This window comes from Kogia breviceps, chromosome 5 (genome assembly GCF_026419965.1).
Source record: "Kogia breviceps isolate mKogBre1 chromosome 5, mKogBre1 haplotype 1, whole genome shotgun sequence".
Classification (NCBI taxonomy): domain Eukaryota; kingdom Metazoa; phylum Chordata; class Mammalia; order Artiodactyla; family Physeteridae; genus Kogia; species Kogia breviceps.
In genome coordinates this window covers 13,526,440-13,543,396 of record NC_081314.1, presented here as the reverse complement: position 1 = coordinate 13,543,396, position 16,957 = coordinate 13,526,440, and the positions used below count along the sequence as shown (strand labels likewise).

Sequence of the window (16,957 nt, the reverse complement as noted above, 5' to 3'; positions counted from 1 at the left end):
CATTTTGTCCTGTGCTCAAATGCTGAAATTTTTATGAGTGATATATTATTGATAATTCAGAGTTATTATAACATATGTATTGAAAAATGTTTATCATTCCACATAAATCGCACTAAGATAACACTCAAAATGTAGGTACCAGATATGTGTACATGCGTGCTCTAGAAATGTTTCCAGGAACTCTTCTGTCATCATTGATGAGACTATATGATTCTGAATTAAAAGAACTAGTCCTGGGCCCCCGCACTGCCTTAAAGATAAACAGGGAGATTGGTTTGACTAGTGTGGTTCTGGAATCATTTGCTGCCCTGCATGTTAGACAAAGCCATGACCTTTGGTTCTCATTAGAAAAGTTCTCTATAGTTTTCTGAGATTTGTTGTATATTTAACCATGTCTCACATTTCCAAAATATGCTGTGACTTTATAAAGCAAATTATAACTACTTTTGTCAACTGTTGATCAGTATATTGAGTTGCAATTAGATGTTTAATAATGAGTGCCTTAAACTGTTAACCATTTTCTGTTTAGAAATAAATTGGATCAATTTCAACCACATACTTAATGAACTAAGAGTAAGTTTGAAATACTAATTTCTGAAAGGTCAATAGCCATATAATAAATCGAGCATGTACTTTAGAAATTATTTTCATGGCTTTTTATATTTAGTAATTGTTGACTGACTCATTGAAGTTTTAAAGCTGGAAGGTAAAGCTTTAAAGATCAAGGTGGTGAAATACTCTTTACCAGTGAAGAGAGAGATCTTGGGCAAGTTAGGTAATTTATGTGAATCTCCATTACCTTATTCTTGTAATGAGTGGGTTGCTCTACATAGGTTTATGTTTTGAGAATTAGTTCTTTAATACCACAGAGATCATCTAATTACAACTAGAATTTTTTAATATACTTTTACAGATGCTGAATACAACTAGATATGATTTTTCCCTCTACAAATTTGAGTGTAAAGTTAGTGGCTAATTTCAAACTACATAACCGCTGTATTAGGGTCTTTAAGAATATATTTCTGGATTACTAGTGTTCATGTTTTTGTTTCTTAACCCCAGAAAATTGTAAAGAAATGTTAATCTTTCTTTTTTGAAAGAATTGATGTCAAGAAAGTAGGTAAGCAATTATTTTAAGTTGAGGATAGTTATATATTCAGTATTACAAATTTAGAGTTTCAGAATATCTTAATTCCCACTGGAACATCTTTTTTCATTGGAATATCTAATCAGAATTTATTACTATATTTGTATCACATTGCAGAGAATTTCAGTGGAATTGTCATTTTGTACTTTTTTTCTCAAATGTGTACAAATGTTAACTCATAGTTTTCAGTTTTTATTTATACATTGATTCTATTTCCCGACTTGAATTTCTTGAATTTTGGTAAATTGATAGTCTTAATACTTGTTCAGAGAGTCTTGCACTATTCATTTATTGTGTAATTTGAAAATACCTCTTCCATTTGTTTGCAGTTAGATTTTTCTGAGAACTATGCCTTCAGAGCTTCCTTGCACTATTCATGAGCAATAACATTTAGCTTTGCAGTTTTTATACATAGCTACATGGTTGGTGAAACTGAATGGTCCCATGCAGACTTGTTAAGGTAGCCTTTTGCTCCCTTCATTCTTGTAAGAATCTAGACCAGACTGCATTGGTTTTTCTTCAGAATAATTTTTAGAGGTCTTCAAAATATGAATTGGGGGTGCAAAGTGCTTAGAGGCAGTCATGTGAAAACTTGTTTTTTAACTGGCTATTCAAAAAAAAATGCTAACCTTGTCACTTTATCATAAAAAATGCACTAAAATACACCACTAATGCTAGTGTCTGCAAGATTTTGCCACATTAAATAGCACATGCATTAAGCTTTAGTAACATACCTTGTACGTAGTTTTTATTCCAAGTAACCTCTCAATTCAGTTGCATTTTGTATTTTATTAATATGAACTTGAGTGTTTTAGATACTAAACCTTTTTAATTAAAAGGACAGTTTGTTTAAAAGCCATCTTATTTTCTTTTGTTTTAGTATTTCAAGGGAATAGTATAAGAATTTGTAAACCTCTAAATTTGAGCTATGAATTTTCATACATTGAAAAATTTTTTTCTAGTTGTGAGGCTATTTAATCAAATTAAGTAATGGTGACTCTGTTTTACCTGCTTTCCCTCCACCCCCACCCCCACCCCGTATGACATTTGCCAGACTAAGTGTATCTTAGCTATTGAGGGTATTTATTTTCTTGAGAGTTTCTGTGTGTTTTTGCTAAAATGAATTTGCATATCCCTCTGTATACACCTGGACACAGGTGTGTATACAAAAAAAAGTAGTATTACATTTCTTCTTTATAGTAACTCCCAGTTTTCAAAAGTTTTTATCTGGGTTGTATATACTTTTCTATACAACAGTACAGATTTAAAAGAAATGAATTCTGATTTTTATTGGATTATATATTCACACAGTGATTGCTTAAGTTTTTCAGTACCAACAATGTAATTGTTTAACATTTACTACATATCTAGTGGGTTTTATTTGCTTATAGCATTCACTGTTATTTTTCAGGATACATTTTCTATTTGATTTATTATTAAAGGTTAAATTTTTACTCATTAAGTAGAAATTTTGTCTTGCATTATAAAATATTCTTTTAAATAATTTGTCCATGGCAGTTTATTTAGCCAGATGGATGGCTAGACGTTTTGTGTGGTTGTATGTAAACATTCTTCCTGTTTTTTATTTTGTAGAGCACAAGAAACTGAATACAAAATAATCCAAAATATTTCATAAAAATGGATGTGCAATATTACTGATCATAGTGCAAAAGGTGAAAGGTACTATTGTAGCCACCTATATATTTTTTTTAAATTATAGTTACAAAATGAAGTTACTTGAATTTTCTATTAGTTATTTATTTACTTATTTATTTTAAATTTTAATTCTTTTGGCCATGCTGTGCAGCTTACAGGATCTTAGTTCCCCCACCAAGGATTTAACCTGGGCCCACAGCAGTGAATATGTCGAGTCCTAACCACTGGACCACCAGGGAACTCTCCCCTGTTTTTGTTTTTTTAGATTTACTAAGTAGGCTGATCGTTAAGGCATAGAAAATTGTGATTTCAGCTCTGAGCATGGTAGATAATGGTAGGAAAATGGGGTATGATAATCCCCTCTAAATGTTTTCTTAGATTCCCCTTTGACAAGGTTAGCATTTTTTCTTTAAGGCAAAATTGATCTTCTTTTAGGTAAGTATTTGGACTCTGAAACTGCTACAGATGGCAGAATTTTCAGTACTCGGTACTTTTTAAAAAAATTATGGCCCATTCTTATATTCCTTTCCTTTTCTTTTTTAACTTAAAATTTTCAAAAAGTTAGATCTCACAGTAAATATTTCTCAAATCCTTCCAGTGGGATTCATTTTGTACACATGTTTCTGATGAGGTCACTGCTTGTTGTTATGATACAGAAAAGCCTGTGTCTATTTTAGGCATTTACTGTACATTTCTCCCGAGAAAAGAGTGAGATCGTGTCATCTCATGCTCCCCATCCGCAGGTCACTTCCTGTAGAAATATGGACTAACTTAAACCTCGTGAGTACTGATCTGAGCATCTCTTGCAGCCTCTAGTTATAAGAAACACACCCTGGGAATTTATAATAGCTGTGGAATTAATAGAAGGCGGGAAATGAATTTTTATTTCCTGAATTTGTGTGTGCATTATCTGAGTATTTTATAAAACTTTAATTCTGATTCCTTTATAATATTCCTTCTAGAAGGAAGAATTGGGTAACTTTTCATTCATCGTGTACTAAAAGCTTGGGGTCGTTAGCTTGGCCATAGTAGCCTTGACCTCCAAAGAATTCCTTAGCAGTATTTAAGATTTACATAGCTATAAATGGTATCATGCCGTTCGACAGCTTTTAGAAAAAACAGTAGTTCTCTTCGCTTAGCATAAAAGTCTAATACAGTGCTTTCTATTCTCTTGTCTGTTGATACTTGGCTTTCTACTTTCTTGCAAAAACATTGATCTTAATACCTACCATTACTTTCCAAATATGGGACAAGAATATATAGGATCTTGTTTTAGTTTTAATTAGGTTTTGGGGTTTTTTTTTTTAGTAGTTTTAATATATTTTTCTTAGAAGGTTAGGTGGGCTTTGTTCTTACACAAGTTAATTGAAATAAAAAGTACTGAAAATGCAATACTACAGGTATCACTCACTTAATGAAATAGACATTTTCAGCAAGTTTACTATAACCAGGATTTCTAATTGGTTTACATTATCAAATGGAATATTAGATGAAACAAAACTTTTAAAATTGCATTTTAAAAGTTTCTTTTTTAACTTTCTAATAAACTATTAACTATACTACTAATAGTATGGCCAGTATACTGCCATTTTGCTTTAACTGACCGTGGAGCAGCAACATTAATTCTTCTTACCCTACAAATAGATTCTTCATATACTTCTAAATCAGTTTTAATGTTTAATGGGGTGCTCAGAATATTAATATGAAATAGTATATTATCAAAATGTCACAAAATTTAAATGTCAAAATAAAAAGTAATAGGAAATTTCTAAATTTCAGGGGCACCATCCCCAGTATCTTTGTTTGTCTTAAAAGGAGTAGGAAGATATGTTTAACTTTGACTGTTTGTCAACTTCAGACTGCCTTACCATATATAATTCTAGGCTTCTTCCTGCTTGTTTCATGTTTTGAATTAATAGATTATATTTTTCTAGATTTAATTAGCCTAATAGTGTCTCCATAAGTTTATAATTAGAGTGTCTTTGGTTAAGAGGATGTAATAGCATAAAACCCAAGGACCAGAACTGGTAAAGGACCAATAGCTAAAAACCTGTGGCTTATGCCTTGATTCTTTTGTCTAACTTAATGGTTTGCTAGCAGTTAGGCTAGTGTCTTTATTAAGAACTACCTTGTTCCTGGGAGAGTTGAGCCCCACCTGTAGTAAGCACAAGCTGTATAGATATAAGATGATGACATTCTCTCACTTACCTAAATTTTAATGTGTCATGTTCCATAGGTCAATCTGTGTCTGGAAATGAATTTTAGTTAAGTGAGAAATACCTGTTGTTTGCTTCATGTTTAGTTTATTAACATGTACAGAGCATTATGGGTATTGAAATTTTTATTCCTAGTAATATCTATAAATATGTATTGTAATATTTTAAAGTTTGCACATATGGGGTTTTTTTCAGCCTCTAATTGAGGAATTTGAGACTTGGAAGAGTGTTAGTAAGCTTGGGTCCTAAGCTTATATTTTTAGACATAGAATTTTTTTTTTTTAAAGCTTTGATGCTCATCTTCTTTTCAAGTAAAGTATAATAAATTGAATGAGATTTTTACCTAGACAGACTGCTTTTTTAAAAGTTGGATATTAAGCATTCCCCGTTTTAGGCTTTCAAAATTTGATTAAAAAAAATGTTTTTCTCCTAAAATTTCCACATCATAGTTAATAAAAACCATTGTGAGTAATGCAGAGTGTTTTGTTGGTTTGTGCTGCTAAGCCGCTTTTTACTAATAAACTCCTAATATTACTGTATAGACATTTAGCTAATGCACATATTTAAGTTTAAAATAAAGAATCATTAAATTAGGCTTATGACCAGAATTCTGATGTCAGGTGCACATTTGCTTTAGAATATAATTTGAGTATCTTTAGTTTGACATTTTCGCTGAGAAGAATGGGGTTCAAGAGGAAAAAAAATGAACTCCATATCTTTATTCTCAGTTAAGCCAACATGCAAGAAAAATCTTTTCCAAACAAAATATTTAAACTGATCTGGTTTCATATTTTTCTTCTCTTTCCTTTTATCAAGAATATATGCATGAAAAGAACTTTTTATTTGAAACATCTTCCTGACACCCTGTCCAACACATTAAATTTTTACTATTTTAGTACTGACTGATGCTTACAAAATTGTCGGTCCCTTTCTAGTTTTATATTATGTATGTATGTAGTATTAAAAGCACTTGAGAAATGGAGACTATATAATCATTACAAAATTATTGAAGGAGTTATTAAACCAAAATTATTTCAGTTATTTTGCTTGATAATAGAGTCAGTTTGAGCATCTCTTTGTGAAACATCTAGCTGTTTCCGCAGTATTAATATAGTGGATTAAGGGAGTAAAATTTGAGTTAGCTAATTATCTGACATTATAGAAGGGAAAAGAACCTGTGAGACTAAATTCTACTTTGTAAACAATTTAGTAAAATTATTTTGTCTTTGTAGATATACCCATACTAACTTTGAAAGTGAAAAAAGTTTTATGATTAGTTCTCCACTATATGTTAACTAAAAAAACAAATTACTCCTAAGTGTATCCCACAGCATTTTTGTTCCTGAAAGTACTTTACTAGTATTAAATGTGCTGGTTATATTTCAAAACCTTTCCAAAAATAATGCTAGTATTTGATAGCAAGTATTAAAAATTAAGATCCTTAGACATTTCTGCATGTAAGTTTTCACTGAATTTAAAGGCCAAATAAATAAATGTAGGTTGATGTAAGTTCTGTCAAGTTTGTGTAGTGATCTTAAGTGTTCACAAGTATTATATGAAAATCCTGTTTTGTATAGATGAAGCAATCTTCATAAATTTCCATCATCAAGATTGCATTTCATGTGCTGCTGTTTTCCCACAACACTAGGAAGATAGCAAGTAAAAGATATGCACTAGCCTAGAAACATACTGTTCCAGAGATCTTATGTTACTATCTGGAATGAGCCATCTTAGGGGACCACCTTTCTGCACTGATAGTTAATACATAGTACTTTAGTTTTAAAGTAAAATAGAACTACCTTCTACCTTAAGTTTCTCTCTTCAGTGTCTATGAAAGTAAGAGGGAAGTTCCTGATTTGTAACTTTTTGAACTTTTAAGTTTTTGTATGTTTTTAAGTGGATGAAAAATAGGTCTGTCCTATTAATAACCCTAACAGAAACCTTATCTCTGTGATACCATTATTTTAACAGTACTAGTAATTGTGTGCTTATAAAAAGTATTCACAAGGCCAAACAACAGTTCTTTCTGTTGTACAATCAACTTAAGATCAGATATTGGTAAATGCTGACGTTTATGTAGACTCCATTTTGAACATAGTGATTTGTGTTTTAGTTGGACCCCAAGTAGCTATTGTAGAGTTTGCATGCTAAAAAGCCCTAGAATACACAAAATTTCTGTTTCTTTGCAGAAATGGGTTTCTGAATTTAGCTTAGAGAGTAGAGAGTGCCACCCATAGGATATTCTGAATATGTTGGAAGAGGAGTTTATATGTAATCAGATTTTGCTCTTAAAAGAATCTTTTAGTTATGGTCAGAATTTGAGACTGATTTGGAAATAAAAAGTACAGATGTTCATGGTTGATTGTAAAATAAAAGTTATAAAGCATACATCAGTTGATAGTTTATTAATATATTTTCTTTAATATAGATTTATATAGTTTTAAAAATCTTGAAGTTAATAGTATGTTCTTCATTTTTACCAGAGTTCATTTTAAACATGTTTGTTTAGGTTTTACCGCAATCACAGCGACCAACCCCATTTGGCTTATAAAGACTCGGTTACAGCTTGATGCAAGGTACGTTAATTCATTAAAACAAAATTTGTTAAAGTTGGCTTCAACTAATTTCTTCTATAAATTTGTATCAGTGAGATCTCAGTGCCAGGTATCTAAACATTTTTTCCCTTCATTTGCTGCTGATTTTTTTTGTTTTGTTTGTTTTTTGGTTTGGTTTTGAAACTTGGATGTACCATCAGAGACAAAAGTGACATTAACAGTTGACAGTATGACAGTTTCTAGGAAAGAAAGTATATTATGCATTGTGTTTTTCAGTAAAGGAAGAAGAAAGAAAAAGGACATATTAATCTAGCCCAAGCTGTGATACTTCCATTCATTCCATGTGTGATTATAATCGGCCTCCTAACACCTAAATAAACAACATGATCAATGAGTCTAGACTGAGTCTTTAAGGATCATTGCTCAAACTCATGAACCTTGTACCCAGAGCGTTCTGGCGTGGAATTTAGCTCTCGTGTATCCATGGACTTCATCTGTTACCGCCAGCCACTTTATAGCAGCAAGATCATTCAGTACATCTATAATGAGCAGGTACTGGTAGGTTCTAGAGATATACCAGGAAACAGTTGGGACCAACTTTAAATGGAATAGTCAAGGGATGGTTTTTTGAGCCCATTTTTAACCAGAGGCAATAGTGCAAATCTCACATATCCTAAGTTTAGGGCCTTTGATGTATTCTGGGAGCTGAGAGAAGGCTAGAAGCAGTGTGGCTTAGAGTCCTGCCATCTCAACTCCTGTTGACCTTCAGAATGGAGGACAGGGAAAAAGTAACACTTTTAAGTAGAGAGATGACCTTATCTGGTGTATTACAATAATAATCATCACGTTGATAGTTTTGAACCTGTTTAGCCTTTCAGTCTGGAGTAGACTGTGTATAACAATTTTCACTGTCTTTTATATTTTAGGGTTTGGGAAGTCTAGTGTAGATATCGTAGATTATAAATAAAACTGATCTAAGAAATCATTAATAATTATGCCTGCTTAAAGCTCTGTTTTCCACGTCCTGTCATGTGGAATTGTATGCTATTTGGAGACTTGACAAGCAATGTCTAATTCTTGTTTCATCTAGAATAATTTTTAATGAAATCTTAAGTTGAGTGTTGCAGCAGGACTCAGAGTTTATCTCCTAAAGCCAGAGATCGGAAAGGTAATGGTAGGTAAGCCAACCCAGAGGTTAAAAAGTGTGAGATGCCAGTCCCTATTGTACTGTGATAAACTACCAGGGGCATATGCTTCAGTATGCTATAGGGTGGATCGTAGGTGATCCCGGAAAAGCATGGATTAAAACTCTTTAATGTAAGTGAAAAAAAATAATAATCAAGGCAGCACAGTTTCCTAGGCTTAGGGGTGGGGAAATGGGATGGGGCTAGGGTAGTAGTGAAAGGTTGATTTGAGGACGCTCCCTTACAGCACAGATCAAGAACAGGGCTGATGTGTTTGCATATTGACCTTGAGGACCCACAGCCCTTGACTTCCTTGTAAGAAAGGATTTGATAGCAGAAACTAATTACGGTTGGTTGCATGGATCATTCAACTAAGAAGCTATTTATTCAGTACCATTAGTTGAGGATAGTCATTGATTCAAGACAATTATTAGTTTATAAAATTGGAGGAATCTAGGTTATCAGATAGGTGTCTTAGTTGTGGTTTTATTTTGTTATGTTATCCAGTTGTATATAATTTATAAATAGTTAAGTTTTCTATTTCTTTTCCCATGGGTGGCATTTAAACCCATTTCTGACAGATAAGGTTGGGGGAATCATAATGAAGGTAATAAATATTTTTATAAACTCAAAATTATGTAGTTGTAAAAGAGTAGATGCTGCACCCTTAAGTAGCACTAAGGAAGTTTTCTTGGGCACAATGCTTCATAAATACTTGATAACTGTAAAAGTCCTCATTCACTATTTACTGAGGTGAAAGATATGGCTATTACCTTCAAAGGATCATAGGAAATTTGATTTAAAGTCACCCAGTCACTTTTGGGAAAGAACTGGGTGGGCTTGGAAGAATCCCCCAGGTACACAGAAATTAGCTTAATTATACTCCTTGCTTTGTGATATTCTATTGTCATTGGTGTCTCAGTCATTTTTTTTTTTTTTCCCCCTGTATTGGGTCTTTGTTGCAGCGTTCAGGCTTTCCCTAGTTGCGGCGAGCAGGGGCTACTCTTTGTTGCGGTGTGCGGGCTTCTCATTGCAGTGGCTTCTCTTGTAGTGGATCACAGGCTGTAGGCGCGAGGGCTTCAGTGGTTGCAGCACGTGGGCTCTAGGGCACAGGCTCAGTAGTTGGCAGCACACGGGCTTAGTTGCTCCTTGGCATGTGGGATCTTCCCGGACCAAGGATCGAACCCGTGTCCCTGCGTTGGCAGGCAGATTCTTAACCACTGCACCACCAAGGAAGTTCCCGTCATTCTTTTTATATATTATTAAATGCGAAAGACTCAGCTTACTTAGAACTACATTTAATATAATGTGAGGGGGTTTTTGTCTATTTTGTTCTGTTTTTATCTTGAGCTGCAGTCACAGTGTGTTTGAACACAGTCTCACAGTGGATTTTGTTGCTTATTCATACAGTCAGACTTAAGTGAAACTGAAGATTCAAAGTAGTTATTTTGCATTCAGTAAAATAAGCTACTTATACGTTACCTATCTAATATGACAAATTTGGGACAGAAGACTAGGAAATCTAAAATGAATGTTTTAAAATTCTGATTTTACTTCCTCATGAATTAAAGAGGGTTATTCTTTAGTAGAGTGGCATATTTCTATATATTTTATTTACTTTATTTAAAAACCTGTACTATTTTATTTTTGTTAATAAAGTTTTCCCTTTTGCTTTTCAGGAACCGTGGGGAAAAGCGAATGGGCGCTTTTGAGTGTGTCCGTAAAGTGTATCAGACAGATGGACTTAGAGGATTTTATAGGGGCATGTCTGCTTCATATGCTGGCATATCAGAGACTGTTATCCATTTTGTTATTTATGAAAGTATTAAGCAAAAACTACTGGAATATAAGATTGCTTCTACGATGGAAAATGAAGAAGAGTCTGTAAAAGAAGCATCAGATTTTGTGGGAATGATGCTAGCTGCTGCCACTTCAAAAACGTGTGCCACAACTATAGCATATCCACATGGTAAGAGGACTTGAATGTGTATGAGTAATCTATTAAATCAGAAATATTTTCCCACCCCAGCCAATGGCCAACTTATTAGAGTATTTATAATTTTACTGAATTACAGTGTAACTAAACACAGTTCACCGTAATGGGATTAAATCTGTATGAGTAACATAAGGCTGTTTTAATAGGTCAGTATAGGTATGCTGTAGTAGCATGGTGGTGACTTAGCATGGGCTCTGGACAGTCAGATTTCAGCCCAGAGTCAGATTCCAGCCAGGTGACTTGGGCAAGTTTCTGTTTTTTAAAAAAGTATGGGGCTTCCCTGGTGGCGCAGTGGTTGAGAATCCGCCTGCCGATGCAGGGGACACGGGTTCGTGCCCTGGTCCGGGAAGATCCCACATGCCGCGGAGCGGCTGGGCCCGTGAGCCATGGCCGCTGAGCCTGCGCGTCCGGAGCCTGTGCTTCGCAACGGGAGAGGCCACAGCAGTGAGAGGCCCGCGTATCGCAAAAAAAAAAAAAAAAAAAAAAAAAAGTATGAATGTAGGTGCCATACTAGATACTTTATTATTGCATACATATATACAGTATACATTATTGCTAATCTGCACAAAAATCGTGCAAAGTACTTATAAGTCTAGAGGTATGCCAGAACATAACCAGAATTGTCTTCATTTTCAGATGGGAAACCAGAAATGTTAAGATAAGTAACTTGCTCAGGGTCACATAGCTTACTCAGTGGTGGAGCTCAAATTTGAAGTCTATAATCCCAAAGACCAAGTTATTTTACATTGTTTCATGTTGGCAAATAAGTATATATTAATGATTTTTAAAACTTCTGTTTTTTAAGTTTTATAATATTAGCCTGTTTCATTAATAACTAAGAAAACCACTTAAGAATTTCTCTAACATGCTAGGTGTTTTTTTGTAACCTTTTTTTTGTTTTGTTAAAGTATAAACTTTGATTTTGGTATGTTTGAGGTTTAGTTTGGTTTGGGTTTTTCATCTAAGTGCTTCACTTTCGTTGTGCTGATTAATGTTTACAGTCACCTTTGTAAAGCTAAGGCTATGTGATTAAAGCTCTGTCAGGAAAAATGAAATACAGCTAGAAAATGAGTATTTGCTCTAAAACGTAATTTATGAATAAAACCAGCAGCATTGGGTAGGTTCGGGCCTCCTATGGGAGGTCTAAGATGGTGACCTGCTCAAGTGAGAGAGAGAGAGGGGGTTTTGGAGTTGCAAGCACCCTGTCTCTTCAAGTGAGATGATGTCATTATAAGAAGAGGTACAGTTTATAAACAGTATTTTGGAGTGAAATATATAAATAATATATATAATATTATTATATATGGCCAAATATATAAATGACATGGACATAGGAGACTTCAAATGTTAACATTTGCAGTGAAAGTTACTTTCAGCCATTTCCCTCAGGCCCATCAGGAGTATTGTGTTGAAAAAGTTTGAAAAATAATGGGTGTGGAAAGAACAGATTCTTCAGTTGAAACTCTTAATTCTTGTCCCAGCCTCTGCCTTCAGCTGACTAAAACTTCTTCATAGCCCGCATTTCTTTCTTTACCTTTTAAAATGAAGAAAAATTAGACTAACCTTTAAGATCCTTTTCAGCTCTAAAGGTTTATGATTTTTGCCTGGTTGCTTCCCAGATGTGGCCTTTTAGCTGACACTAGTATTTTAAACATTTTCAGACTTATCCACATGAAATTTCATGTTGATGTATATGGACCATTGTGAATAAATTAATAATTCTATTTTTTCATTGTAATGTCCACTTCTTAGAAATATTTCCTGCTTGTTTCTCCATCTTTGATACCACCTCTATTCTCTTTCCAGCTTTACCTTTATTTATCACATCTATTCTCCCTTTTATCTGTATCCAGTATACAGCTGATACTTTTGTTTATTCTGTCTTTTACCATTCAGGAACCTATGAAATTTTATAATTAGTATATGTGATTTTAGCCAGCTAGCTTAGGAGTTTGGTGAAAGACATGGCTATGGTAACTAGTTTCAATACGTTGCACATTAAAAATTACTCCTCATTTATCCTGAGCTTACACTTAACAGTCTGATAAATGGGATGTGTCCAGTATTAGGAGGGTATAAAGGTATCACACTGGTGTTTAAATAAAATGACTTTATTTTTTTCCCATACAGAAGTTGTAAGAACAAGACTGCGTGAGGAGGGAACAAAATATAGATCCTTTTTTCAGACACTGTCCTTGCTTGTTCAAGAAGAAGGCTATGGGTCTCTTTACCGTGGTCTGACAACTCATCTGGTGAGACAGATTCCAAACACAGCCATTATGATGGCTACCTATGAATTAGTGGTCTACCTGCTCAATGGATAGCACCACCAGGCTGCTGTACTATAAAGAGGGAAGACCAAAAGATACAGTGGACCATGGAGTACCGAAGCCAGCTTGGTGGACAGAAGGGAAATAGTGTAGGAACACGGAACTATACCTAAGTGGAAGTTTGGTTGTAGGAATTAAAGTAATCATAACCACATTACTTAGTCTTTTTAGTAATGTGAATAAAAACCTTGGCTGCCTCCAAGAAAAAGCCTTTAGAAGCGCACATTCTTCAAAATTGCCATTTTCTCTGCCATGTCCACAGGACACAGTTGGCATTTTGTTGATTTATGGCAATCAGAGTATAGTGTTTATTCCATGAGCACTTTTCCAGTCTTCTAGACAGAGCCATCTGTAACTGTATAACTATCCAAAGATAGTATTGACAGTCATAAATTTCTAACTTCTGCATAATTCCTATAAAATTGAAAAATAACAATGATAGTAGTATTTTCACATTTCCTTGAGAGGATCTGGCACTATAAAGTTAATCATTTGGCATTAGTAGTCACTCTTTTTGACGACAAATGAAGTAGTGTTAAACATGTGTTTATTTGTAGCTTTAAAATGTTTTGGTTTCCACTGCTCACAGGTGCTTTTATGTTTAGCATAATGTGAACACTTAAATTGTTTGTTAATGTATCAACTCAAATGGTAATAATTTGGGACACAATAAACCAGTAAAATGTTGATTCTTGGCCATTTCAGTGACTTGAGCATGTCCTCTTATCTTTTCTAACCTAACGATACATGAATGAATGCAGTATCTTTTCAATGACTTATTAATTATGAACTTGAGTTATCCCCTATCATACCTAGGTATCATTTTCTTAAAGTGGAAAAAATTCACTGCTTCTGAATCTTCTCTATTTGGTTTCACATTAAGAATTTGAACGTTTGAATTATTTCCAGAAGCTCTGCATACATTGCATTTATTTAGTAGAGAAAATGGTAATTTTCAGCTTTGTCCTTATGAGGTGTTTTCTTTTTTTAAGGTGACGTTATAAATATCTGGGGCAGCATAAACATTAGAGAAGAAGGGCCCTCTGCAATCTGATTGGGCAGGTAGTGATCCTAATTAACTTACAGTTTTATAAATGAACAAACTGCTTTGGACAAGGAATTTATTCCATCCGAATTTCTTGAATGGTAAATCATAGAAAGATTCAAGTTAATTCAGATTAAGCGTGTTAACAGGATATAGTTTTTACGTTTTGCTCTTAAGTTCAACTGCACCTTTTAATACTTTAAATGTATTATATGTATGGCCCTTATGAAGATATTTGCTGTAATTCAAGTAAAAGACTTTCGCTTATGGATGTTGCTATACTGGTGTATGAAACTTATACAATTAAACTCCAGTGCGGTAGTCATTTCAGTATACATGAACTGTGCATTTTGTGCAATGGCTTTATCTTAATGACTTTTTGTGAATGCACTTTGTGGCCTTTTGGGGGGGAGCGTGAGAGTAGGAGAGAATTCCCAAGTTAAGATTACTTTTTTAAAGTATTGGTTATGTATTAGGCAGAAACAGTGTTCATAACATTTTTCTGGGATTTAGGTATATTTTGGAGATCTTTACTATAAATGTTTTAAGTATTCTTATGTACACTGTAGTGCCCCTAACATATAGAAAATCATAGCATGTCATTGCAAGCCTTCTCCACTGTCACCAGTGAGACACAGTGCCCTCTTAAATTCCTACACCTTAACTTCCTTGCAGTCAACAGTAACTGGATGTTTTTGAGGTGCTTCGATTGGAATTTAAAATATTCCAATCTCTTTGGAGACCAAAGGCAAATTCAGTTTCATTACCTTTGGGATTATTCATACCTTTTATGGTGAATTTCAGCTTTGACATTTATTGTGAGGAACATGCCCCCTTCCCCCAAAAAACAGTAATGGGGTTTCTAACTTAAATCTGTAAAGAAAGTGTCAATATATAGTGTTTTCATTTTCATGTGCCACTTACACTGCCTAATACAGTGCAATTTGCCTTGTGAAGATCTGTAAACATTAGTTGTATTGAATGTCAGACAGAGACTCTCTAATCATAGTGATCTGAATACCCCACAAATGATTAAGAATGATATAAAAACCAGCAGCTAAGGAACATCTTATTTAGTTGTAGCAAATTCATAACAAGTGTCCTTCAAGGATGAACTCGTATTCTATTCCTGTGTGTATTTGTATTGACCCTTTAGTGCAATTTTTTCAGCTTTTAAAAGTGAGTATATTTATGTGCTGGAAGGAAAAAGATCTTAGAGTCTCACACTTTGTTTCTTTGTGCGACAAGTGGCAAGGAGCAATGAAATTTAGTTTTTTTTTTTCCCCCAAAGTACAATCTGCCATAGTTTATGTTTGACAAAGATAATTTAAAAAGAAAACTTTATATAAAAATTGTACATAAAGTTTGTCTTTGAAACGTTTCTTTGGAGATTTTTTTTTAATTGATGCAAATGTTAAAAAAGAAAAACACTTTAAAAGCATTGGACTTCTTTTTTAAACTGTGTTTTATTTTCATCTGTTTTCTATCAGATAGCTTTTTATTTCTAGTGTAGAGGTAGTCAGCACTCTTCAAATTGGTATGTCCTTTTATTGGAGAATCATCTCAGAAAATTGAACTTTTCAGGTTAAAGCAGTACATGCTGAAAGAACATACTCATAGAGCAGCAGATAAGAACTCTGGTACTTGCGGCTCACAGAAACAGCTTACTAGATTTCAAAGTCAAAAATCTGAGAATGACCAACCTGTGATTGTAGGGCGCCATACAGTGCTTTTAAATCCAGGGGAAACACTGTATCACCAGAGCTTTTGTCTTGGTTTTCCTTATGTATGTAATTTCATGGAACCAATCCTACTAGTTGGGACCCGCAAGAATTGATTTTTTAACTGACACCAAGAGAGAATATCATTACATTATTTAATCCAGCCTTTTTGTCTCCTAAAACCAAATGCCCATTGTGGAATAGCATTATTCTATTAGGACCAGCTGAGTTTGGGTTGTTAAAAATAATGAGTGTTTACTCTTAACTGGAGTATAAATACGTCAGCATTTTTAGATTTTGTTTTGGATCACTAAAAATACTGATTTGATCTTGAAGGACTTAAGTGCTAGGAATCAGTCTATCCTTTACCCTTCCAGCATTGTTCGTGCTGTCTTTTGTTGTTTACATGCTCTTCTGTCTGGACTCTTAGCGCTATAGGGACCCCTTTGGGTCTGGTAAATAATAGTTCAGCCTTTTTCTCCTCTAGTATTAATGATGACTTTAACATTCCTAAGAATATAGATGTTTCTAAATGATTTAAATTGGAAGGGGATTTTAACTATATAAAAGTATTTAATACAATGTACTAACTTTCAGCCCACACAGATCTCCATTGTGCCCTTATATTTCTCAATCTACACTCTGCTTTTTATGCTACTCCTTTTAGAAACTGAAGATTCTAGTTTTACTCAGTTAATAAACATTTTGAATGTGTACCCCTGGGTATGTGAACCATTAAATTATGACCTGTCAGTCATAGCTAAATAATCAAATTCAAAGAGTTGATATCCTTTGACCATTTATGTGAGATTTGCTATTGAATTCCTGTATGTGGCTGTAAATTATGTGCATTTACTCTGTATTTATGTTAACTAGCTGAATTTTATTTGAATTGTTAAAATTCCAAAAATTAAAATATGCATATGAAAATCTGATGTTCGTTTTTCAGTTTTTCTATAATGTATCCTAACACTCTGGTATGGTGAGAATGTAATCGTACTTTCTTAGGATTAATGTGTAGAACAAAAGTGCATTGCCATTTTTTTCAAGTTAAGTGTTAGGGTCCTACCTGCTAGATCTAGTGATAGATGATGCCTCTAGGAATTG

The 16,957-nt window shown here is 33.9% G+C and overlaps 1 protein-coding gene across 2 annotated transcripts in view; it reads left to right on the top strand.

Annotated features, from left to right (window-relative positions):
• SLC25A36 (solute carrier family 25 member 36) overlaps nt 1–16,957 on the top strand; it is a 44,223-nt gene that overhangs the window by 25,283 nt on the left and 1,983 nt on the right. Inside the window, exons 5-7 of one of the 2 annotated variants that reach the window (XM_059063827.2) lie at nt 7,529–7,595; nt 10,438–10,727; nt 12,885–16,780. In XM_059063827.2, the coding sequence (XP_058919810.1) occupies nt 7,529–7,595; nt 10,438–10,727; nt 12,885–13,078 (551 nt within the window). In that variant the 3' untranslated portion in view covers nt 13,079–16,780. Of the gene's footprint in view, nt 1–7,528; nt 7,596–10,437; nt 10,728–12,884; nt 16,781–16,957 lie in introns of those variants that run through there. The other variant, XM_067033681.1, reaches the window with a different exon arrangement.